Source organism: Podarcis tiliguerta (assembly GCF_965153285.1).
Source record: "Podarcis tiliguerta genome assembly, chromosome: 3".
Lineage (NCBI taxonomy): Eukaryota > Metazoa > Chordata > Lepidosauria > Squamata > Lacertidae > Podarcis > Podarcis tiliguerta.
Genome location: NC_139536.1, coordinates 65,292,102 through 65,318,745, shown reverse-complemented (window position 1 = coordinate 65,318,745; position 26,644 = coordinate 65,292,102). Strand labels below are relative to the sequence as shown.

The 26,644-nt window shown below is 41.6% G+C and overlaps 2 protein-coding genes across 9 annotated transcripts; one reads left to right on the top strand and one right to left on the bottom strand.

Moving 5' to 3' along the window:
• The first annotated feature begins 1,036 nt into the window (after window positions 1–1,036).
• On the top strand, window positions 1,037–14,946 carry HSF2 (heat shock transcription factor 2). 8 transcript variants are annotated; one of them, XM_083435021.1, is made up of 13 exons: window positions 1,037–1,392; window positions 5,610–5,718; window positions 6,719–6,846; window positions 7,412–7,536; window positions 8,479–8,554; window positions 9,122–9,183; window positions 9,312–9,396; window positions 10,233–10,378; window positions 11,589–11,852; window positions 12,865–12,970; window positions 13,258–13,311; window positions 13,919–14,003; window positions 14,246–14,946. In XM_083435021.1, the coding sequence occupies exons 1-13, from the start codon at window positions 1,264–1,266 to the stop codon at window positions 14,530–14,532; spliced, it is 1,656 nt and encodes a 551-aa protein (XP_083291147.1). In that variant the 5' UTR covers window positions 1,037–1,263; the 3' UTR covers window positions 14,533–14,946. The 8 variants fall into 8 exon arrangements, with proteins under 8 accessions (XP_083291147.1, XP_083291148.1, XP_083291152.1 ...); XM_083435023.1 differs by lacking the exon at window positions 1,037–1,392 and adding an exon at window positions 1,759–1,859; XM_083435024.1 differs by lacking the exon at window positions 1,037–1,392 and adding an exon at window positions 2,274–2,384.
• Window positions 14,855–26,179, bottom strand: SERINC1 (serine incorporator 1). Its single transcript, XM_083435078.1, has 10 exons — window positions 25,951–26,179; window positions 23,832–23,993; window positions 23,137–23,297; window positions 21,671–21,750; window positions 20,369–20,506; window positions 19,690–19,859; window positions 19,126–19,216; window positions 18,270–18,411; window positions 17,949–18,179; window positions 14,855–17,674 (listed from the first exon to the last, which is right to left on the bottom strand). Exons 1-10 carry the CDS (start codon window positions 25,987–25,989, stop codon window positions 17,536–17,538), a joined length of 1,353 nt encoding a protein of 450 aa, XP_083291204.1. The 5' UTR covers window positions 25,990–26,179; the 3' UTR covers window positions 14,855–17,535.
• Window positions 26,180–26,644: the final 465 nt, after the last annotated feature.

The window sequence follows — 26,644 nt, the reverse complement described above, 5'->3', positions numbered from 1 at the left end:
TTCTTTTTAAGAAGAAGAATTCTAAGAGACAGTGCAATGGAGTGCTAGGTAGGGGGAGTGAGAACAGAAGCACTTTTCCAGCTGAGCAGCAGAGGATAATTGCTGGGAAGACAGGGAATCTGTCGCATCTGCTCCATCCAAGCACACTTTGAGTAGCAGCAGCTGCCTAGGCTTCCCAGGCTGTACCCGAGCATGGTCGAGGGTGGATCCCCAGCCCTTCTCCATGCAAAGAAGTGCTGGATTTACGTATGAGCTAAACAAGCTATAGCTTAGGGCCCCACTCTCTTGGGGGCCCCCCAAAAAATAAAGGGGGAAAAAACCGGATGTACATTTCCAAAATAGAAGATAGAAGATAAAAACCAAATAAAATAAAACCTACAAACAGTAAGTGTTTTGTGTTATGTAGGTTCCTATTTGTTATGTGCAAATGGCTTTAGATACCTACTAAGTCCATAAATTACAATATATTCAACACAAAAAACAGTGACAATTTGTTGATGACAAAGGACAGCTAGACATATAAAGGGCCCATTACCTTCAGTAGCTTAGGGCCTCATCAAACCTAAATCCGGCCCTGATGCAAAGCACCTGCTTGTGTCACCAACAGCTAAACCCCGCCCCAGCTATTTCTACGGGTGCAGAGCTTGGACCGCAACCTGAATTACTATAAGCGTGGCAACTTCAGTGGCAAATACTAGGCTTCTAATTCCAACGCCAACGCCTCCCAACCCAGAGCTTTTCTCTCCCCCCCCCCCCCTTCTTTAATTTTTCCCCACCATTGAGCCTCGCCCACTTTCCTTCCCTCCCCTTCGCGCCCGCCGCTGCCGCTCCGGCCTTCCATTCTTATTTGGAGAAACTCTCCCTGATTGGCCGAACTTACGGCTATCTCCAAATTTGCATTTCACGTCGGTGGAAATTTCCGTCTCCCGATTGATATATTTATTTATTTATTCCGCGCCCGGAGCCAATGGGAGCCCCTCCGCTCGCTCCGGCGCTTTTGCGGCCAATGAAAGGCGAGAATTCTCGCTGTTGTGGCACGTGAGGGCCGCGCACGTGGACTCGTTATGTAAAAGGCGGGGCGAAGAACTCGCGAGGGCCCACCCCCGCCGCGCGTGCGGGGCGGCGCGCACGCGCCTTGCGGGGGGAGGAGCGGGCAGGCAGGAGGAGGAGGAGGAGCGGCGGCGACGGTATTAGCAGCGGTAGCGAAGGACAACGGCGGCACCGACGGCCGAGACTGCCTCAGGCGCACTTCAGCGGGCGAAGATGAAGCAGCAGCAGCCGGTAACGTCGGCGGCGAACGCGGGCGCCGCCACCGCAGTCCCGGCCTTCCTCAGCAAGCTCTGGGCGCTGGTGGGCGACGCGCCGAGCAACCAGCTCATCACCTGGAGCCAGGTAGGCGCTGCTGAGGAGAAGGAGGATGGGGGCCAGGGGAGCGGGATGAGGCGAGGCCTCCTCGCTCGGTAGGCGACGCGGCGCGGAGCGAGGCGGGAATGAGGGAAGGGATCGGCCTTCCCGCCATCTCCCGTCGCCGTTTCATGGATCCCGCGCTCCTTCCTTCCTTCCCACCCTTTTTCTCTCCGTCTCCCCTCAGCCGCCCATCTTCCCGTCTGTGTTGCGTCTTGGGCCTTCGATGGGACAAAAGGCCGGGGGGGGGGGAGAGAGAAGGGAAGGGGGCGTGGTCAGGCGTTGGTCACGCTTTCTGTTTTCCTGACGGGGTGGGGGGGCTTCACGCGGCCTACCCGCGAAGGGCCCCGTGAGGCCCGAGGCGCACTCGGGTTCGCTATTAGGGCGCCTTCGTCCGAGGGAGCGGGGGGGGGGGAGAGAAGGAGGCCTCGGCAGCCGTCTATACACACCACACGGCAATCTGAAGGCCGCGCTTCGGTTCCCGCAACATGGAACCTTACCCCCCCCCCAGTCTACCTAATGGCTGCGAAACAAGTTCCAGGGGAAGGGAGGCGACAGGCAGCCAAATATAAAGGGGAGGAGGATGTGCCGCGCGACCCTTCCCAAACGTGGCTTTGACGTAGGCACGTGTGGATCAGCACATATCTACCCGCGTCCTTAACACGGAGGTGGTTCGCATGTAGGAGAAACGCCTTGTATGGAAATAGTCCGCAACCAGAGGGTGGGGGGTGTTCCTGCGTGTGGTGTACACACAAAAAAAGGCACGAGTTAAGAGAACATACTTAGGTCGTGAGCATCTTACTGACTGTGTTAAGATCTGGTTTGGGGGAGTCCCTGGTTCATGCATTATTATTTTCTCCTTAGACATGAACTTGGTCAGTAGTTCTAGGTGAACCATTACAGTATTATCTTGCCCATTACCTCCACAACATGGGGCCTTACAAAACTGTTAAGCAGGAGTGGCAGAACTGCCCTTACAGGTACAGGCTCAGCCTCTTATGCACTAACACACATACATGCCATTTTATTGACTTCCAATAGTCCATTAATTTTGAGAAGGAAACATAAATACACGCAAAGTGTTGGAGTCAGTAGAGAGGTTTAGACCTCTGTTTGTAGCTCCAGGAGATCAGCAACGCAGAAGGTGGTTCTCAAGTCAAAAAAGGTTACTCACTTCTCTTGTAAACAGAGGTAGCCATGTTGGTCTGTTTTAGTCAAAACAGCTGTCTTGTGTATTGAGATATGGATCATTTTGAATGCACCAAAGTGCTAAATAATCACTATAGTTTCTTGTCCTAGGTTTGATTCTAGTAGTGCTCCCCTGTAGGTAGGCTTACATGGAGAAGAGGAGGTGGTAGCTCAGTAGCTCCGTAGACCATATTGAGCTACAGGTTGTTAGATTACTGCTTCTCTGTTTTGCCCAAAATAGACAAATTCCAAGAATTATGGAAGGAGTTACACCTGTATGAATAAAACCTTATGGTGAGAAGCAAAGAACTGAGATGGTTATGAACAAATTGATGAATGTTGAGTACGCTCTTTCTATAACAGTGTAGAAGAGGTCCTCTTTCATTAGCATCACAATTGTCTGGGAACTTGTACAAATTGGAACAGCAGGGTAGGAAAGCTTTGGTGATCAATTTTCAGACGGTCTTTGTATGCCTAAGGCAAACAATGTCCAGATCTCAGGAGGCATTCATCTTTTGCATAGTTTTTGTGTCACATTCCCTGTCCTGCTAACAGTGACACTTTATTTTTAGCATATGAAGTTTTAGGTACTTAATTCTTTTGTTTGATTCCAGCCTTAGGAACTATTTGGTAGGTAAAAATAGGCTATTTAATCATCTTAATATAAACAGTAAGATTTACACTGCATTCCTATTGCTCATTTGCAGTCCATTTTGTATGTCCATGCATCCATTTCAGGTCTCTTTAAGAGGAAGGACACTTTCTATTAAGGAAACAGTTGCAGGAATTTGTGCAGTCATGTACACCAGTTTGGCAAAGAAACAAAAGCCAGGGTGTTATGGGTAGATGAAGGGTCAAACAATATAGAAAGGGCATTGGTGGCAGCAAAGGTTAAAAGCTCTGCCTGAGTGCTTGTCCAGGAAATCTCTCTTCATCTTCCCTTGCAGCATTTCTTTGGAAAGCTGCAGATGTGGTGACTTGGTCAAGTCTTCATCCAGGTAATGGGAACAATTGAAAACATCCAATCTCTCCTAAAGACCTTTCAGGAAGTAGTACAATAAAGAATGCTGCCGAAGCGCTTGACAACAGGGAAGCAGTAGGTAACAGACCAAGGACAGTGGTGTAGTCACTGGTGCCACCAGTTGGAAACCCAAAATTTGCAGGGGACAAGCAGAACAGGCCAAATCTTGCAGTTAATTTTGTAAACAAGAATTTGAAAAAGAAACGCCAACACCACCAATAATGTACACACTGCACATGTGCTCTGATGTGCACATGAAACTTTTGTTCAAGTAGACTTTTTCACGGAGAGACAAGTTGGAAGAATAAGCCTTTTGGGCGGCTCCCTTTCATGACCAGAGCTTTTGAATATTTTCTCCACCAAGAATTCTCGTCTTTGTAATTTTCCAATTACTGAGCAACATGCATACCATACTAATAGGGAGTATGGTCTGCCTCCTTCATGTTTTATCTGAGTAACCTTGAGGAGTTGTGGAAATATGCTTGTGTTTTGTCTCCCTTTTTTTGTAAGTATAAATAACAATTCTGAAATATTCTAAGCTCAGCCATGGTAAGAATGAATATTACTCGGGTATGTATGCAGCAGAATCGTTCTGCAGTTGATTCTTATTTATCTGTTTCATTTTTAATTAGCCCCTTCTTCCTGATTTACCTGATCTTGCTGCACTCTGCACATTGTTTCAGTATGCACAAAGATTAGCATAAAAATAGTGAGGAGCAAGATGCAATAGATGATTCCTAACTTGTATCAATGGAGTTGCATTATAAATGGTCCATGTTTCACAAGCATACAGTAAGGTTGGTAGTACAATAGCTTTGTAAACAAGCATTTTGGTTTCCCTGCGAATGTACCAGTCCACAAACACACTGCACTTCAATCAGGAGAAAGCTGCACTTGCAGAGCTCAAAGGTTGTTGGATTTTGGCATCAATGTCAGCCCTTGTAGAAAGGTAACTGCCCAGGTGGGGGAAGTGATTGACGCTTTCCAACATTACACCACTGAGTTGGATTTGTAGCTATGCAGAGGCGTTGTTTTGTGCTTGTTGGTACAGCGCTTTGGTTTTTTGGATGTTGAACGATAGGCCAAGCTTTTTATAAGCTTACGTGAAGATATTTAGGATGGTTTGGAGGTCATCCTCTTGAGTGTGCACACGCTATGTTGTCATCAGTATGCTGAAGCTTTATGGCAGAAGTTAAGGTAACCTTACTCTTTGTTTTCAGCCTACTCAAATTAAAGAGCTTTCCATCTGTTTGATATGATTTTTATTCTGGTGGGGAGTTTCCCTTCAACAAAGTGTAGGGTCATGGCAATGAAAATAGTAAATAAAGAGTTGGGGTGATATCACAACCCTGTTTAACACCTGATCCCACTGTGAATGGTTCACTTTGAGAGCAATTATCTGCAATTGTTGCTGTCATATTATCATGGATGAGCCAAAAGATGTTCACAAATTCATCCGGGCAGCCGATTTTAAGGAGGACAGTCCACAGGGCATTACGATTTACAGTTTCAAAGGCCTTAGTCAGGTCAGTAAATGCCATATACAGGGGTTAATTTTGATCTTAGCATTTTTCTGGAAGCTGTCGAGCGCTGAAAATCATGTACACTATCCCCCTAGAAGGTTGAAAACCATTTTAGGATTCAGGAGGGGTAGCCTCGGATATTGTTCGGAGACAGCTTGCTAAGATCCTTGCAAAAATTTTGCAGGCTGCAGCTAATAAAGAGATCCTTTGATAGTTTCCGTACTTTGTTCTATCACCTTTTTAAAAGAGATTCATAGTTTTGGCATCCCTAAAGTCTGCTGGGATCTCTCTCCCATATTTTTTCGATGAGCTACTGAAGTTGTTGTGTAAGTTTAGCTCCGCCCAGGTATCCCATCACATCCGCTGGCTTTGTTGTTTTTCATTTGGTTAATGATAGTCTATGCTTAAGAAACTGTTTTACATTTCTAACCACATTATTTAGGCATTGAATGTGATTGTGATCTTCATTGCAGAATGGACAGAGTTTCCTTGTGTTGGATGAACAAAGATTTGCCAAAGAGATTCTTCCAAAGTACTTCAAGCACAACAACATGGCAAGCTTTGTGAGACAGCTGAATATGTGTGAGTTTTATAACAATATGTAGTATTAACCTTTAGATATGCTGGTCTACATTTAAAACATTGAACTCCATGGAATTCAGTTCTGAGATGGATTCTACCTTTTATTGTAATAACAGATTCTAACTATTCCTCAGTTTTAATCATGTATTGTACAAAACAGTATCGTAAGGCATTCTGCTGCAGTCACTGACTGGAATGCAAGGGGAAACAAGCAGAATGCATACTGCATATTGAGTGAATCAAAGAAATGTAGACTTGGAAGGGACCCAGAGGGTCATCTATGCAGGAATCTCAACTAGGAGAAGGACAGCTGACACTGAGAGAATTGATTCAAAGGAACGAGCCATCCTCATAGCTGCAACCTGCAGCTTGGTTTTTGTGTGAACTTCAGTCATATTTGACAACCAGTAATAATGGTTTTTATAAGTGTTTTGAGAGCATGTGTGGCAGCTTTATAAAAAAGAAATCCCATGATATTGATAGTATCTTCTTCCAGAAGGGACAGGTTTTGACATGACATGTAGCAGTATAAGTTCATCTCCTTATTTTAGGAAGGACACCCATCTTGTAACACAGCATAGCGTTGTGATGATTGAATGTGTATGTCATATTTTAAGTGGCACTTTAAAGCTAGAACTCTTAGGTATAGCCTTTATAGTACTAATATATGAAGGCTGTGGTTGGCTTTGTTGTTCTGCCTTCCGCTGCTCTTATGAGAACGGCCTTGTTATCCCAAGATAAAATCCAGGACTAATAAGGCTGGAAGGGAAACAAAATGGGACCCTGCATAGGTTGATAATGCACCTAGGGTTAGTCACACAGAAACTTGCACAAATGAAGGGCAGCTTGTAGCAGAATAGCTTTCACTAAAGGTAAAAGAAATGTGAATAGGCAGTGCTGCTACCTGCACAAAGACAGCAACAGTTTTCTCTCAACTGAATGAGGATTGTAGCCTTGATTATTCCAGTAGGCTTTTCCATAGCTGATTTATTTTTTTCAGATGGTTTCCGTAAGGTAGTCCATGTTGACTCAGGCATTGTCAAATTGGAAAGAGATGGCCCTGTTGAATTCCAGCACCCCTACTTCAAGCAAGGACGGGAAGACTTACTGGAGCACATTAAAAGAAAGGTTAGTGAAAGGGAGTCTGGAAGCTTTGTACCTTCTGTAAGCACTGACGTAGATCCATGTGAGGGTTTGCCAGGATCTTACAGATAGTGTAAGTGGGAACAGAAATCTACATTACTGAGTACAAAGCAATGCACATGCAATGTGCAAAGCAATGCACATGCCAACAAGACTGCCATGCAACGGTTCAAAACAACTGCATGAAAGCCTTCAGTCACATCAAGATCTAGAACTACAGATCAAGGATGGCTTACTGTAACCTAAAATATGCCTTCAACAAAGGGGCATGGCCAGTTCTCTGATCTAAAGGCAGAAGCAAGTCTTGGACCTATTTTGATCAGTATAAGGAAGCATAGCCTTTGTTTATTTAGTTCATTTTCAGATAGCATATGATCCCTAGATGATCTTGCAGATTCCATCCATGTGTACATTTTTGTTAATTGAAAGCAGAAGTACAAAGCTCTGCATGGATTCAGAGCAAAACCTTATTTATCAGTTAAATAGTCACTGTAATCCATATTTTTAAAAGTAACATGTTAACTGAAATTTGTGGTGATAATTTTTACAGGTTTCTTCTTCAAGGCCTGAAGAAAATAAAATTCGTCAGGAAGATCTGTCTAAAATCATAAGCAGTGCTCAGAAGGTTCAAAGTAAACAAGAGACTATTGAATCCAGGCTATCTGCTCTGAAGAGGTAAATAAGATTTCTAGCTTGATTTTTCAGGAAGAAGAGTATGAAAGACTACTAGTTCATCTAAAACCGTTTTTAGATTGCTGTAAGCTGTCCAGAGTGGCTGGGGGAACCCAGCCAGATGGGCGGGGTATTATTATTATTATTATTATTATTATTATCATCATCATCATCATCATCACCATTATTATTTATATCATTACTGGTGGGTTTATGGCACCTTTAAGGAAACAGTTGTTTATTAAAGCTGGTATTCACCTGAGTGTTACTCTGAGTAGATGCATTGAAATTAATGGCCATGACTATGGGTCTTCCATTTCAATGGGTCTATTCTGAGTAAGGCAACTGAGTACTCCCTGTAGTGCTGTCTTTGTGTATTTTGTATTACAAAGAAGAGGTGTGACATTCACAATCTAAGGAGAATAAGCATGAATATGTGATTATTTTAATTATATATGTTTTGGCTTAGTTAACAATAAGGTATAATTACAGTTCCAAGTTTCACTAGGTCAGTTATTGGGATGCAGGTGGCGCTGTGGTTGAAACCACTGAGCTTCTTGAGCTTGCCGATTGGAAGGTCAGCAGTTCAAAAATGTGCGATGGGGTGAGCTCCCATTGCTCTGTCCTAGCTTCTGCCAACCTAACAGTTGGAAAGCACACCAGTGCAAGCAGATAAATAGGTACTGCTGCGGCGGGAAAGTAAACTGTGTTTCCGTGCACTCTGGCTTCTGTCATGGTGTCCTGTTGCACCAGAAGTGGTTTAGTCATGGTGGCCACATGACCCGGAAAGCTTTCTGTGGGCAAACACTGCCTCCTCAGCCTGAAGCGAGACGAGTGCCCCATAGTCACTTTGACAGGACTTAACCGCCCAGGGGTCCTTTAACTTTTTACCTTTATCTGGGTCAGTTAGTAATCCTTATATTGACTGTAAACATTTTGAAACAGAGAAAATGAATCTCTTTGGCGGGAGGTAGCAGAACTGAGAGCAAAACATCTGCAGCAACAGCAAGTTATTCGAAAGGTAATTATGTAACTTCTTTCTTCAGAAGAATAATTTAAAGTCATCTATAAATGCAGTGCAAAATTGGAAGGGAAGCAGTAATTTGTGTGTTGGAAAGGGGCAGGGGTTTTAGTGGAAATTGGTAGCTTGAATGGTAGGTGACTTGCAATAATTCAATAAAGCTTGAAATTATCTTCTCGGAGATAAAATTATGAGCAGGGATATACACAAAATATAAAACTTGCAGAAGTCCATGTTTTATATTTTGAATGCCTTTAAGTTCCATCTCATAATTTTTAAATTGTTTTTAGACAAATCTGATATCTAAAACATACAAAAATTAGGCTGTTTAGGGATTTGCACTATTATCTCTGCATTAGAATGACACCCAGACCTCTAAATCCTCTTGTTCTTAACTTTCCTATTAGGAAGGTGACTCTAAGCCTTTGATATTTCAGGCTTTAATTCTAGCCTACTTGACTCTGTATAGTACCATAAAAAATAAAATTGAACTATTGAGTTCAGTTGAACTTGCTCCTAATTGTGTGTAGGATTTTTCTAAAGGCAGCATTCTGTCTTTTTCTGCAGATTGTACAGTTCATTGTCACCCTTGTTCAGAATAACCAACTTGTGAGTTTGAAACGAAAACGGTAAGTATCAGGTTGACGATACTGGAATTGTAACACAGGTTTATTTTGTGGATATATAGTGTTTATAGAAGCATAAGTTTAAATCCTTGTGTTTTTTAAAAAACTTTTTTTTTTCTTTTATGATTTAGCCCATTGCTTCTGAATACTAATGGGACACCGAAGTCCAACATATTCCAGCAGATAGTCAAAGAACCAGCAGAAAACAAACATCATGTGAGTTAATTCTGAAATTTACTTAAGGAAAGTATTAAAAAATGGACAGAATCACTGCTTGGTTGGACAGAGAAAATATAATATTCCCCATGAAAATGAGTACAGTAATCATTATTCACATAACCCTTGTGTTGGCTGTTCTCCTTTATATGGAGTGAAAATAGATCAGGCATATAGCAGTAAGGTACCAAGAATGCTGTTGACAGAAAGGGGGGGGGGCACCAAGTGATGCTTTTCCATAGCATTTACACCCAATACTGCATTGTCAGATTATTGTTTAGTTTTGATAAGCTAAATGGGGTGGAAGCAGGGTAAAATATTCAGCTAAAAGAACAGGTGTCATTGATGTGGGAGCTATTTTTTTCCTTAAACACAATCTGAAGAAGTCTTGTCTGTACACATTGTACAGATTTTGCATTCTTTCTGCATCTTCTCCCACAAATTATTTCACTATGTTGTAACTTTCTTCCATTCATCTTGAACCCTCTAAGGCCCACATTGGTTGTGAAGGAGAAAATGTATTTCCCCCCCCCTTTATTGTGTACACACAACTTCCTAATTAGGATGGCAGCTTTTGTTCAGAACTGTACTTACTGTCTCACCCTCACCTTACAAAGTTAAGCGGAGGGTGGTTTCTCCAGATTCTCGTCTTAAGCTGCTTTTTACACTTGTCAAGAAAGCTCATTTGGAAATTGTATCAGTTTCCTCCTAAATGTTTGTTTAGTATGATGTCTGAATTTCTAATGATTTATAAATCTAAATGGGTTTCAATTTATGGTTGATTTAAATTTTTAAAAAATAATTATGACACTATTTTGGTTCTTGTAAATGGGCAGGTACCACACAGCAGGACCGATGGCTTAAAGCAGAGAGAACAGCTGTCAGACGATATTATTATTTATGATATCACTGATGATATTGGTGATGAAGAAAAGCCTCCAGTTACTCCAGAAAGCAGTGAAGATGCTGCTTCAGACTCAAAGTAAGAAACAGAAACAATATTTGGAATTAAATATCCTCAGGCACACTGACCTACAGAAATTATGTCCATATCTTGCTTGATAGTTTGACCCTCTAGGTCTTGTGTAGATCCCAAGATACCTGTGTAATCAAAAGATAAGATCCAAGATATCCAATAGGTTAGTCTATAAATTTTAACATTAAATCAAAATTGTTCTGAAAGGTAACTGATGAAAGGTGTAGGCTAAAGGGAGCCTATGGACCGCCTCTCCTGGTATGCCCTGTGGAGGACCTTATGGTCCACAAACAATAACACTTTGGAGGTCCTGGGCCTCAAGGACGTTAGGCTGGCCTCGACCAGGGCCAGGGTCTTTACGGCCCTGGCCTGGTGGAATGCTCTGTCGCAAGAGACATGCGGTATTTGACATCTTTCCACAGGGCCTGCAAGACAGAGCTGTTCCAACAGGACTATGGTCGGGGCCCAGTCTGACCCCCCCCCCCCCCCCCCAGAAATACACAAACTTTTTTTTTGTTTTAAGACCCAGTATATAAGTGGCCGTCCTAAGCCTTTCCACCAACTCATATAAGACCAGCACAGTTGGGCCTGGTGAGCAATCAGTTTTCCCATCCCCTATATGTATTTTAATCGATTGTTTGATTTATGTTTTTAATGTATTACACTTTGATGTTAGCTGCCCTGAGCCTGGTCGTGGCTGGGGAGGGCAGGGTATAAATAAATAAAAATTATTATTATTATTATTATTATTATTGGAAGTGTAGTGAGTGTAGCTTTGCTGTGGGGTGTCATAAAACACCTGCTAGAGTCTCCCTGATGTACACTCACAAAAAGCTCCACAGGCATATACTCCCAGCAGTATAGGACAAAATGGGGTATGTTGGAGCAGATTTCTGGGGGCAGGATAAAAAAAAAGAATATTAAAATATGCTACCACCTGCCATCCTAGCCACATTTGAGTTGGAAGAGCTTACCTCTCTTCTCTTTCCCTGGAACCCAACAAACAGGTACTTCCCGCTTCTACCCTTCCTCCGAAAAAAAAGAAACGTACTGGTATTCTCAGTATTTGAGCATTTAAGGAAGTGCAAAACAATAGCATTATGTAGCTCATAACAAGGGCAGCAGTTTAATAGCTGTTCTCTACGTTAATATGAGCTGCAAAGGAAATGTGGTGGATGTTGCTTCTCTTGAATCACATTTTATATATGTATTGCAGTTACAGTCCTGACATTGTAATAGTCGAAGATGACAATGAAGATGACTATGCTCCTATAATCCATGAAAATACAACTGCTGAACCAGCCACAATTCCATCCAGTGATTCTGTCAGTCCTTCCCCTTATGGTGCAAGCCCATTAATGTCTGGTGCTGTTCAGTTAAACAGCCAGTCAACCTTAACAGCAGAAGACCCAGTCTCAATGATGGATTCAATACTCAGTGAGAATGGAGTGATTTCACAAAATATCAATCTTCTTGGAAAGTGAGTCACATTCTTTAAATCATCTTTAAAGTTCACACTTGTTCTCTCTTTTTTTTAAGAGCTTAAAGAAGAGCTACATGAATATTTAAATTTGCACTAGTTCTCTGATTTGTTGCTTTCTGAAAATGGCATAGTGGATGAGATTCAAATGTTTCCCAATTCTAAGTGCTGGTGCTGACCCATTTAAAGCCTTACACAGCTCAGGACCTCAATACCTTAAGGACCGCCTCTCCCCATACAAACTAACCCGGACCCTGTGCTTGTTATCCAAGGCCCTTCTCTATGTCTCTCTTCCCCATGATGTTCAGAGAGTAGCAACACAAGAATAGGCCTTTTCTGTGGTGGTTCCCTGTCTGTGGAATGCCGCCGCCAGAAATGCTAGCCTGGTGCCATCATTACATGTCTTTAGGCACCAAGCAAAAACATACCTCTTTACCTTTGGGTATTAAATAATCTGTGACCTGTTAAGGAGAGGGAGACTGTTATTGTACTATTATATATTTTTATATGCTCGGCCAGTAAAGCGAGATGAGCGCCACAACCCCAGTCTCGTTCGTGACTGGACTTAACTGTCAGGGGTCCCTTTACCTTTAACTAAAATATGTTTTTAATGTTGTACACTGCCCTGGGATCTTCTGAATAAAGGGTGGTATATAAATCAAATTAATATTTCTTCAGTATTCCTCAGTTTTGGATTCAGTAGAAAAGGGACAGATAGCTGTTAGAGTAGATGCTCATTTCCTTTTTTAATACTGAATAATGTCATGCTTAGTGTTTACTGAAAGACTAGTGGTCTTCTGTAGAATCAATGCATGCTTGATCCACTATATACCCCCATGGTATATAGTGGATCACTTTCAGATACCTAGAATTATACTCATGCCTGTTGAATTCCAAATAATCCTATTGGTTGTCCTCTTTACCTTCATTTTTCTTCTGCACTTTGATTCATTTGTACAATATATTTCTCAGAAAAGCTAGAATTTCATGGAGTTTTCTTGCACTCCTTTAGGGTGGAACTTCTGGATTATCTTGAGAGCATTGATTGCAGTTTAGAGGATTTCCAGGCCATGTTGTCAGGACGACAGTTCAGCATAGATCCAGATCTCCTGGTTGATGTAAATATTTACACTATATATTTTTTTTACTTCTATTTTCCTTGCAAATTTGGCTTTACAAAGATTTTGTGTAAGAAAAGTACATTTGCATTTTTTTAAATGTTATACCTTAAAAGGTCTATATTAACAACAGCTTGAGACTGCAGTTTCAGAGAGCAGCAGGTTTGTGCAGAACATTTCTATTTGTAGCTATTTCAGGCACAAAAGATTAATTTGGTTTATAAGTCACCCAATTTATATCTAGAATATAGAATTTTAAAACTTGGTGTACATTTTGTCTTGTCCAGCTTTTTTCAAGTTCCGTGCAGATGAATCCTACAGGTCATATCAATAGTACAAAAGTAAGTTTTAAAGTAGCACAGCAGTGGGAAATACGGTGTAATGTCAATGGCCAGTTGTCTAATCCAGTTGCATAGCATGTTAATATTTGTTTTAACATTTTGTGTACCTTAACAAGGCTGATATTGACACATTATTTAAAGATGCAGCTGTTTTCCTTTTTGTGCTTTCCAGATTTTTTTTTCTGCATTTTGAAAAATTACACATGTGCATCTTAAGTTTTCAAGTTCTATATTGGGGGGCATCACATGCTGGCCAGAACATCAGTTTAACACATCAGTATTTTTAAAAGTTATTATCAAAGTAGATGTAGCATTCAAAAGAGGGCGAAAAGCACAGGCTAAGAACTGGTTTTGAAATGGGAGATTTGCATCATTTTGAAATGTATTGTCCTTATTTTAGACATGCTTTCTAGAGTAAAATTTGAATGTGATTGGGTGGATATACCCATGGTGACAGTCTAGATTTCTAACATTTCTGTGTCCCAGCTGCTAGATAAGTTCCTGAACATTTGCTTGTAGCAGTTATCTTCTAGACAAATGTTTTCTCTGTTCCTTAAAAAAATTAGTATGAAGTCATCTGATTTTTGTAACCATGCTTGCTTTTAAGGTGGAGACAAAGGGAATTGAAACGATGAAGACTAATAGTGCTCAACCATCTACACAAGATGTGCCTAATTCTGACCCCAAATCAGGTTGATATGCAAGTTCTCTTAGTTTCAGAAATGTAGATTGGGTATAATTTAACCTGCATTCATAAATACCCTTAGTTTAGACATGAAATGAATAAAATAGTTAACATATACCCAGTATGTTTGGAAAGCGAGTTGTAGTTGTGCTGTACATTGACAGGTTTCTCTTCATTTTTTAGCCTTTTCTGTAGGAATATAGAGCAGTTGAGTAATTACTTTGGTTTGGTTTGTTTCTTGCCCTGCAGATAAACAGCTCATTCAATATACTGCCTTTCCCCTACTTGCATTCCTTGATGGAAATCCAGGCTCAGTGGAGAATGCAAATATGACACCTGAATCAGTATCTTCTGTGGATAAACCAATAGAAGTGGATGAACTCCTGGAAAGTGGTCTGGATCCTCAACCAACCCAAAGCAAACTGGTTCGTCTGGAGCCACTGACAGAAGCAGAAGCTAGTGAAGCTACACTATTTTATTTGTGTGAACTTGCTCCTGTGCCAATGGACACTGATATGCCACTGCTGAACAACTAATACGAGAGTTAAAGCAAACTATTTATTGAGGCTATTGTTTGGGATCTATCTTTTGTAAATGGCATTTTGTGAGCAGCTACTGTGGAACCTTAAACAGTTTGTTCTATCACTTTCCCCAAAACTCGGGTCTCAAAAGAGCAGTTTAAACATTTATACAAACCATCAACAGTTCACAATGAGTTCATTCTAGTGCTGTCATATTTGGAATTATGTATTCAGAATATGCCAGGTAATTGGATGCTCTGTATTAGCCACTCGCAGTTTTTCTTGTTCACTTTTAGTCCTAATGTATGACATACACAAGTAAATAAGTAACTCTGGATGGAGGTCGTAGCACTCAGAGTTTAATTCTTCTGTACTTTGTTTTCTATTTTTACAACTTTGTTTAAATAAAACTGTGTTAGGGGACCAGAACTGAATATAGTGCTTCATTGAATTGACAAGTGTCCATCTTAATTTCATAGTCGTAAGAGTATCCACTACTTGCTTCACCCCATAGGCACAAATGCTGTTGAATGGGTTGGGGGTTTTCTGTGAATGTGTTCTTTGTTAAAGGGGATTTTCAGTAGCAGGCTAGAGGAAGTATATTCAGTACTATGAAAATGTATGGTCTATAGCCACATTGGATAAAAAATCAAAACAAGACTAGGAAGACCTAAACAGCCATTTTTTCTGAATGTTTACTAAGTTATAGCATACACACAAAATGACTAAATATTAAAGCTACCTTGAAATTGCATTCATGTTGAGCCTAAGTCAGCCATTAAATATATCTAAGTATTTTTTAATAGAAATTCACCACTGATACTCAGTAATGCACAACAGTGCTACTACAGCTGAAACTGTTCTCTGTCAGCTGTGCAATCCTTAAGGAAAAGCAAACCAGAACTGTACCTTCCCATTCAAGCAGCAAAGCACAGTATTTGAAGATTTCCAACAAACAAACTATGCAAAACACCTAATAGTTTCTGAGTTATGTAGACTTAGGATTTTCCAGGTACAAATCCACTGCCGGCAATGGACACACAAAAGATAATACCTTTGACACAAGAATCAATGACATACGTGAAGAGATCAGCTATTAAAATGCAAGTGTGCTTTAACTAAAAATGAATATTGGTATATATCAATTTATCCAGGAAAGTATTTTTATAAAGATACAGAACTTGATTTACAAACTAAGCTCAATTATACCCACAGAAGGAACAGATGGAGCCATGATAGATTTTTTTAAAAAGCTATAAAAATAAACAGCAGTACCTGAAGTCTACCTCATCAGCGTGAAATATACTATACTACAGCTACCAGCAGTGGGGGGATAGCAATCCATTTCACTCCTTAACTTCAATTTAATGAGTGCTAGCCCTAAATAACCTTCCAAGTATTGATTAGGTTTTTTTTAAAAAGACCATCTTGGTATCAAATGGTTACAAAAATGAAAAGCCCATAGCATGCATTAATACTTCACTGCACTTCACTTTAAAAAACAAATCTGGTCAAAATGGCAACTATTTTTGATACCCCATGCACATTTTGAATAATTTCAAGTACAACCTTAAACATTTACTCCTGTTCACATTCTTTAAAGAGGCCTTGTACTTATTCAAACCTGCAAGTACAAAACCTAGTCCTACAGAATTGTAACAGCTGTTTTCTTATATGCTCACACCAGCCCTAGTGACAGCTGGGGCTCTTTGTCGTTTGAAGTGTGGAAGGGGGAAACCCTCCACAAATTGATTAAAATGGCAACTGAATCACAGGTACAATCTTTCCCTTCCTACTAACCCCCCCCCCCCCCTTTGCTCTGCTCTATCATCAGCTAAGGCTCATTAGAGTTGACCTTCCTGTGCTCCTGTTCATCTGATGTTTGTTCAACAAACAAAAGATCATACCTCCTGCAGATCAGCTATGATCTAAAAAGGTAACCTAGACTTAACACACACCTGATATGTGATTCTCATTCAGCATCAGACTCTCCTAGACAACCATCCATCCATGATTCAGCTGAGGCAATAGAGTATCCTCCAAAGGCTTACAACCATTACTGTCTCTCCTATCTGCCATAGCCATATTTTTCTCATCTTTTCTGGGCAAATCTCACAGTTGTGAAAGATACTTCCTTGCTAGACCAAAGTTGATATTTTACTAACTAGAAAACTGCTGTGTAACAATTATTAAACTGCAATAAAGGCCAGTAAGATTGTCATAGATCGCCCTAGCTTCTAACACTCTTCATGGTTCCCCATCTGATTATAACTGCAAACATCTGACTTTCAACCTCGGCCTATCTAAATGCACTGAAAAATACTGTTTTAATGCACCTTTGACTGTACACGATCTAGGAATTCTCCAGTAAGCAGTAGGGCTGAGCCAAATATTTGTGGAGTTTGAAACACATGGAACTGTTGTTCTCACATCTAGTTTGACCCCAAATCCCTCTCCAGGTGCTAGTTAAGGGAAAGGAAATATACAGAAGGGAGCAGTGGGAAAGATCACACTAGCTCTGCCCAACATTGCCTTTTTCATCACTTTCCAATTGGTGTTATTGTGAAGCGGAGAGATGTTTGTATCTGTGAAGGCTCCCTAATGGAAAACCAAGGTTTTCACCCACAGAAGCAGGTAGTCTCCATGGATGCAAAAGTCTCCCTGCTTCACACAGTCACCATTTACAAATCGTAAAAGTGACAAAAATAGCAGGGTGATAGTGGTGGTAGAATCTTCATCCCTACTCTACCCACCGTATGTGTTTACTTTCCCCCAACATTGGAAGAGGGCTCAGTATTAATCATTAATATGTATTATTATCATCATCAAGCTCAACTAGAAAACAGTCACTGAAATAGCAAGTGAACATGATTTAAAAGTATAACCATGCAGAAGACATGATAAACTATTCAGACGATACATACACGTATTATTTACAAATTACATCTCAATGTTGAATACTGTTAGCTTCAAATTAGCAACAAAATAAAGCAAGAGCTTTCAGATGAGACACTTGGCTTAGTCAAATTCACGGTTTGTTAGAACAAGTGGAGCCACCAGAGTCCACACGTAGAGGACTATGCCAATCCAGCTGGAAGAGATCTTCACCCAGACAGATGGCCACTTACTGGTCATTGATGCAGAGGCAGGGTCAGGGCTGAGAAAGAGGAGAGATAAAGTGTTAGCCGATTCATTTGTGGAACTGAATAGCTTCTTTTGATCACCACTTATTTTATTAAAATTGAAAAAATTATGTAAGAATCAAATTCACTGCCACCAATAATCTATGATAAGTGGGAGAGGAGATTATGAATCCAACATTTGCCTCTCTGCCCACTTCCACCCCTACAGGTGATCAGCACTGATAATGTCAATGAAATGTAGTCTATGGAAGTGTCACCCTTCCATAATTTCCTGCAAGATCCACATACCTGTACCAGTTGGTTAGGGTCATCATGATGTAAAGCGAAGCAAGAAAAAGCATAAAGTGAAAGAATGAATAACTGTAAGTAACTCCATCTCTCTCATTATCAACAGCACGGTGCAAATCATCTCCTTCATCAAGAGAGCCTTCACTCCTGGGAAGTCCATCTTCTATCAGTGTTGACTCATCACTGGTTAAAGTCAGTTTATTTACCTGACTATTATTGGATGTCCGAATGCTGCAGTTAAAAAGTGGATAGTGTCACTACATGTCCTTTAAAAAAAAAAATAACTGAAAATTGGAAAAGGTTTTCCAAAGTTCTGCTCACCTTGAGTACAGGACACACATTAAGAACAGGATGAGGCCTACAATTCCTTGGGCATCCCACCAATGGACAAACTGACCCTTACTTGGAGTGCTTGTGGAATTATAGCCAATTATGTTCAGCAAGCTTGGATTGCATTGTCTGTCTAGATCAGTAAAGACACAAAAAATTGAAAGTCAGATTATTCTACACAAAACAATCTATTTCTCACAGAAGCAATGTCCAACATAATAATATACACTAGGTGCTAGCCTTTTACACGGCACAAAACTGTTTTTGAGCTGTTTGTTGTGTAGCTTTCCAACTGCAATGAAATACAGCTATGGCCTTTCCATACAAAGGATATGGGATTAACAGTGCTTTCTTTGAGCACTGTACTAGCAGCATCCCCATGCAATAGAAGGACACTGGCTAGTCTTGCTACTGTGTGGTGAGAGAGCAAGTGTTCAGAACAGTGTTAGAAACGGATATATGAAAGCTAGGAGAGAAATGACACCTTAAACCTAGGTTATGCGCACTGCAACGGAGTGTCTAGGTGCACTTTTTTAATAACAAGAATACAAAGCTGAAAATGAATGAACTGCCCGCCCTACAAGAAGTCTTTTGTATACCAAAACTGCAATCCTAATCATGCTTTTAATCATGTTTTTTGTCCCTTCAAAGCTTCAAAACATTCAAAAGTTTTAAAATCATCCAAAGTAGGTGTGACAGCAATAAACAAAGGAGTTCTGCCAGAGTCACTTCTGGATCGTAACAACAACAACAACAACAACAACAACAACAACAACATGAAATCTCCTTACCTGGCTCATTGGTCATTGCAGCCCACAACAACAACAACAACATGAAATCTCCTTACCTGGCTCATTGGTCATTGCAGCCCAGGTTAGATACATTGTATAAACGGTGATCACAGATGATTGTAACAACCCAGATCTCGGTTGTGATTCCTATATGCAGACAGAAAGCAAAACAATACAGGTAACTTGCATATTGCGCTGATTTTTCTTATGTGATCACAACTTAGCACAGGGTGGGAGAGTAGGAAATGAATGAATGGAGAGCAGATGAAACCAACTTTCCATTTACTTATTCCCCCCCCCCCTCCCCTGCGCAAAGCTGTAATTACAGGCTTGCCAGACTTTGGGAAGGTGGTGTGACGGCTCTGGAAATGTCCCAGAGCCCTTGTGCCTCCTTCCCAAAGCTTGGTAAGCAGTCCTTCACCTTGTGGGGTGCTGGGATCAGTTCTAGGGTTTCCTGGCTTTATTTGCTTTTGCATGTATGCAGAGACTACCACCCCCACCCCCCCTGAACCAAATGCTTGCATAAGATGTGAATTACCTGTATGTAGAAATCTGACGAAAGGCTGATGTAGTAGCCAGAATCTTATGAAAACAAATATCCACTTAATGTAACCTCATACCTGGATTTTAGGCAGAATTGACATTACAGATGCTCCAATGCACAGCAGCATATTGACACTGATGAATGCCTTATTTTCAGAACAGCCATCAGGCAGAGTATAATAGACATAAAATAGGACAATTGCCACCAGAGACAGAAGATAGTTTAATGCTGTGGCAGACAGCAAAGCTGTGAAGAAGCAAACAAAACTGGAGTCAGGTTTTATTAGTACTTTTGAAGGAGGCTCACTAGAGCAGTGATGAAAAATAAATCCTATGGATTTATTGGATAAGAAAAGTGATCTGCTGGATTAACTTCAGTAGGCAGACTAAACTACTATTGCCTCTAGAAGATCTGGAAAAACTGAATCAATCCTCAGTAATTATAGTTGTTACTACAGTCGCATCAATTCAGGCACAACTTTTTCCTCTTCTGGCCCCATGTGATCAATATCACTATTATACTTCTGGAAACACCAATTCCCTCTTAACTATGGGATGTTGGGGATGGGAGGGATTCAAACTCTCAGTTCCGAACATGCACAAAAACACACCCTTCCATGGTCAGCAACTAGCGAGTGAAGAGCAACATCAAAGAGTTCTGAGCTCATGACTCCTAAAACTGAAATTTGAGCACCGCATGTCCCAATTTTAATAAACAAACCCTCCTGTGATGCTGACCAACAAACCACTACATACCTGCATACCAGCATCTTGAGTTTCCTTCTTCCATCTTTTCGACCCAAGATTCATTCCAAGAGTGGGCAAAATCAATAAGTAAAACCAGCTGGATAAGAATGAAGCAGAAAGCACCGGCCATGCCAACATAAAACCACACTAGAAAGAAAAATAATTAATATATTAATTTTCATAAATAATTTTTCTCAGTTTGAATTGTTAGCATGTATTGAGTGATTCAGAGTCATCAGGGTAAAATTTACTCGTAAAATAAACCCTTAAAGAGTTTGACAATTAAAAGATAAAAAAGGCTATGTCCCCAGGTAGCTTATACAGTGGTGCCCCGCAAGACGAATGCCTCGCAAGACGGAAAACCCGCTAGACGAAAGGGTTTTCCATTTTGGAGGTGCTTCCCAAAACGAATTTCCTATGGGCTTGCTTCGCAAGACGCGAGTTCCTGCGATTTTTTTTCGCTCCCCACCCCCTTTTTCTAAGGCACTAAGCTGCTAATAGCCTTTTAGCAGCTAATCCGCTAATTCCTTAAGCCTTTAATAGCCGCTAATAGCCGCTAAACCGCTAATAGCGCTAATCCGCTAATAGGGTTGCTTCGCAAGATGAAAAAACCGCTAGACGAAGAGACTCACGGAACGGATTCTTTTCGTCTTGCGAGGCACCACTGTAATCTAAAACCAACAGTGAGGAAAGCACAAGGATTTAAGAGATATATATGAGTATGTGACTATACATACGTAAAACTAGATTCTTTGGGAATGAGAATTAAGGGATTATGCTGAAGTAAGGAACCTCCAGCCTGCAGGCCAGATTTAGCTCAGTTTGGCCCACAAAACTGTTTTCCCTAAACCATGGCCACCTGACATCATATAGGATATCAGGTATGAGGCAGGTACAGACAGCACTGGATTAGCTGTGTAACTGAGCTCGGCATGGGGAACTCAATTGGACAGCTGATTGCTGAGGAATGCAGCTTTGCCAGTCCTATACTGGCAATACCCCTTGTGCTATGGTTTCCAAATGCCTGACAATCAGCTGGCTGTTGGGCACTTGAGAATCGCTGCTCAAGGGACACTGACAGGTAGTTGGGACCACCCACCTGTCAAAAGTTGGCAAACTGAGGTAGGGACTGATATGACCTGTCAGGCCAGAAAGGTTTCCCAACCCTGGGTCATGCCAAAGACCTACGCATCTTCTCCAGCGTGACAAATCAGAACATTAAGATCTGTTAAATAAGAACTCAGTATCACATTGAAAGCTATTGGAAACAGTTTCTGTGCAAAATATACATGACTTTCAATGCAATCATACCTGTTGTAAAGGGTCCTTCTGGAATAAAAAACGCTCCAACTGTAATTGCAACAGCTGTGATGAATTTAAAGAACCAGAATCTGAAATATCACCAAAGAACCATCAAAGTTAGGGTATCAGCAGTATTTTTAAAATTTATACTTTACATAATATACTGTATGTAATATTTCATATGATCTCTTCACTGACCTGAAGCAACAGCCTTCAGGTTTTGTTATTTATATACCTTGTGCAGGAAACACAAGACTACAATTTATCTCTCTCTCTCTCTCTCTATATATATATATGTAAATGAATTTATATACCACACTATACCCAGAGGTCTCAGGGCGGTTCACAGAATAAAATCAAAATATAAAACCAAAATACGTAATCAAAATAAAAACAACAACCCAATAACCACCACCCCCAAAACCCCCCACACATTTCAAAAGGACATAGGATGTCAATCAAAGCAACCAAAGGCCTGGTTAAAAAGGAGCATTTTTGCCTGGCACCTAAAGGTGTATAATGAAGGCCCCAGGCGAACTTCCCTGGGGAGAGCATTCCACAGATGGGGAGCCACTGCAGAAAAGGACCATTCTCGTGTTGCCATCCTCCAGACTTCTCAAGGAGGCACACAAAGGAGGGCCTCAGAAGATGATATGTTCATATGAAAAGAGACAGTCCTTGAGGTATTGCGGTCCTGAGCCGGTTAAGGCATTATAGGTCAAAACTCGGAAACTACTGTATTTTTCTGTGTACAACACGTCCCTATGTATGAGATGACCCTTTTTTTGGACCGCAACAAAAGGGGGGGGGGGGGGAAATTGACCAAAGTTGTTGTGCTTGGCTGGGAGGGAGATTGCCCACAGTTGCTGAGCTTTTTTGGGGGGGGGGGTCAGCACTGCCAATCGCTCTACAGCCTGCATGCCAATCAAAATTGTACACATCGCTGCAGCAAACAATCATCTGCACGCACGCCGCCAAAAGCCCACCTGCACACTCAGCACAACAACAGAAGATTGCACACACACCTTGATGCCGAAAATAGCACGTACCATTGCCAAAGCTGCAAACAATCGTCAGCAGGCCTTGCCACAGCAACCTATCACACACCCAATCGCCGCTGCATGCTGTCTGATGCCAACAATCGCCCATTCCCCCTCTGTTATCCGTGTATAAGATGACCCGCTATTTTTGCATATTCTTTAATAGGAAAAAATATCATCTTAAACACAGAAAAATATGGTAATCAGTAGCCAGTGCAGTCGGACCAGGATCAGTGTAATATGCTCAAACCATCTTGCATGAGCAACCTGGCCAATGAATTCTGCACCAGCTGAAGCTTCCAAACCGTCTTCAGAGGCAGTCCTATGTATAATGCATTGCAGTAATCTAACCTTGAGGTTACCAGAGAATAGACAACAATAGTTAGGCTATCCCTGTCCAGATAGGGGCATAGCTGGGCCATGATTTCTTCTTACCCATTGTGTATTGCTGCCCTTGGATCACTGCTGCTCTTCACTTTGATCATCATTAAGGAGAACAGGAGAAAGAACATGGCCATGCCAAAGCACACCCGATATACTGCTTTATAGCCTACTAGAACATCACAATTCACTTGGCCATCACAAAATCCAGGAATCTGTAATGAACAACATAAAATATATTAACATATGTCAATGAAGAACCCAAACTTTTTGTTTTGTTAGGAGCCGACTATGACAGGATTATTTTAACATCTCTTCATTACTTGAAATTTGTACATATCTAAGGGTCTCACAAGCCAATGTTAAATTGAAGATTTAAATACATTATATATATATTTAAATACATAAAATATAGTCTCCTGGTGTTTTCAAAAGCCACATACATACATGTATGTATACTCCTGGTCTGAAATAGCAGCTAACTAATACGGGAAGAAGGCAAGGTTTTGCAGACAACCATTATGCTAAATGTTAAAATACTTCAATGAAAGGCAGTCATAATGAGAGAACTGCTCCATAGTTAGGCCTTAGCATATGTAAACAAAACACTAAATAACATTCTAGAATAAAAGGAGGTGCGGATACGAAGGTGCTCTCTAGAGCAAGCAATGCTTCTGAAAAGAAAATACAAGTCAATCCCAAACTACAGTAGCAGTGCCACAATAATTCTACCATAGTTGTAAACTGACCTTCTTCAGCTGTTCTTCCATTCCTGGAATTAACATCACACATGCAACGCCCACTCCAAGGAGCAAGAACAGGGCATATATCACCCTTGTTATAGTGGAGTTATTTCCACTGGGGCAGCATCGGCACAGCAGACATGGGGCACTGCCACACAAACATGGTATCTGAAGAAAGAAAGGGAGGAGTATGAAGACAAAATAAAAAGTTATGCTCAGTTAATTACGTGGTTAAAATGTTTAACTACTGGTTCTGATGTCATAATATTTAAGGATCACACCCCCACTAATGTAATATTTGTAATCTCATATTCTGTATTACGTTTTCCTGTATACCCATTACTGCAAAGGCCATAGTTTTGATAGTAAAATGTGTGCAGATATGAGCAGTAGGTCCTTGGGCTCTTGTTTTAGTGCTATAACACTAATAGAAGCATGAACAAATCCTGCAAAAAAGCGAAGGTGATGTTGCAATGCTGCTTCTCAGATGGCTCTGTGATTGCCCCATGTACAGCCAAGACAGTCAACAGACTGTTTACACAAGTTGTTAGTTATGCTTAGCAGGGCAAATAGTGATGTACACCATAGCCAAGAAAAAGTGTATGTCTTACAGTTTGGTAGAGATTTGTTATTACTTTATGCCTGCATCAAAGGTATATACTGAATTACACATTTTACTTCAATATCCTCAAAGGTGTAGGGAAAAATATAGTATCCCCTGGGATAGCTCAGTTGGTAGGACAAGCTCTTACTCTAACTTCCAGCAGGTTAGGAGGAATGCACAACAGTTAAATCAGCAAAAGTTTAAGCAACATTCTATCAAGTTGCCCAGTCTGACCACTGTAACTTTCCACTCTGCCTTTATTATTCCATAGCAGGAATTTATCCCAGGGAACAGGAAAAAAATCCACAAATTTCAGTCTCACAAAACAATAATATGAATTTCTACTGCTGCTCAAGATATTGTGTTGTTTTTCCTCAAAAAGTCCACATTTTCTCTAGATTGATTTGATTCTCTCTTACACACCTACAGATGATCCTACTTTAATGCAGGGTTTGTCAAAAGGAGGTTCACTCCTTCACTCATAATTTTCAGTTCTGTAATCCCACATATACTCCTAGCATGGTGACTTAGCATACACTGCGGTATAAGATGGTACAAACATTTGCCACATGCCTTGGAACCATAAACGACCCTGTAAAATTAGAGATAACGAAACCCCACCACACACACAAACACCTTTCACATTGCAACTTCAGAACCCCTTTATAGAGACATTCCTAAAAATGGCCTTAGGAAGCTATCCACAGAGGAGGAAAGCATGAGGGCTGGATAAAAGATGATGCGGGGGGGGGGGGGGGAGCAACTACCTAGATAGCAAACTGCCCTCCAGGAAAAAAGCAAGGAACTGTCAAATTTCAAAGGACCAATGTTTAAAGAGGCAACATCACCAACCCTGTGCTGGATTTATGTATAAACTAAACAATCTATAGCTTAGGGCCCCACTCTCTTGAGGGCCCCCAAAAAATTAAAGGAAAAAACCTCCGGATGTCGATTTCCAAAATATAAGATAAAAAACAAAAACAAAATAAAACCAACATACATCAACGGTGTTTTGTGCTGTGCAGGCTCCTATGATGTAAGTAATGGGCCCCGCCTGCTAGCCTGCTCCCTAAAATATCACATATAAAGGGCCCCATTACCTTCAGTAGCTTAGGGCCTCATCAAACCTAAATCCGGCCCTGCACCAACCCATTGCTTTCCATTACTAAGGGTTTTTAATTTGGGGTGCATTGTCATTTTGCCATAGCACCTGCAAGGCGCAGACAACAGGGTCGAGACGTTAAGGCGCCTCCTCCATCAGTTCTAGGGCGTTGGCAAACGAAATCATATTATATATGATTTAAACAAAGGGGACGCATCACGGACAGGGAGGGGCCGCCTCGCCGCAGAGAAAGGACAGCGCGCGGGGATGCATGGGGGGGGCGCAGTCAGAGAGCCCCCTCACTGCGCCTGCGCCTCTGGAACTGCTGCAGCTACTGAATAGCCGCCGCCGCCCCCGCGACTCCCTAACCCAGCGAAGGAGGGCCCCGAAGGAGGAGGCCGCGGTTCTGGCCACATTACCCAGCTCGCCATGGAGCAGAGGCCCAAGACAGCCCCCATCTTCTTCCTCTTCTTCTTCTTCTCCTCGCGGCGGTTGAGTTGCGCGGCAGCCCTTTAAAGATGGAGCCAGCAGCACCGAGCGGCGAGGGCTTGTTTACTCTCCAGCCTGCCTCGCTCACTAACCACGAGCTTTGACAGGCAGCAGCGCGTCACTTCCGGGCTGAAGGAGGAAAAGCCGCCCCTGGCCACCTCCCCCCTCAGCGCGCAGGATTTAGTAGTGTAGACTCGCACAGGCATCTGACTTCTGGGTTACCTTAAAAGTATTTTATGTTATGCTGTTTGGTTTGGTTTGGTTTTTGCGGCAAAACAGTACGGGGAAAATCCAGGCTTTAAACGTAGGTGTGACTGGGCAGCAATGTTTCCTGTCCCCATTCGCTAAATGTAGCTTTAATGTATTGTTAATCTTTTGTTAGAAGCCGCCCAGAGTGGCTGGGGAGACCGAGCCAGATGGGCGGGGTATAAATAATAAATTATTCTTTTTATTTTATTTTATTTTAATAACCTAACCTCAACAGAGGGACGCGGGTGGCGCTGTGGGTTAAACCACAGAGCCTAGGACTTGCCGATGAGAAGGTTGGCGGTTCGAATCCCCGCAACGGAGTGAGCTCCCGTTGCTCAATCCCTGCTCCTGCCAACCTAGCAGTTCGAAAGCACG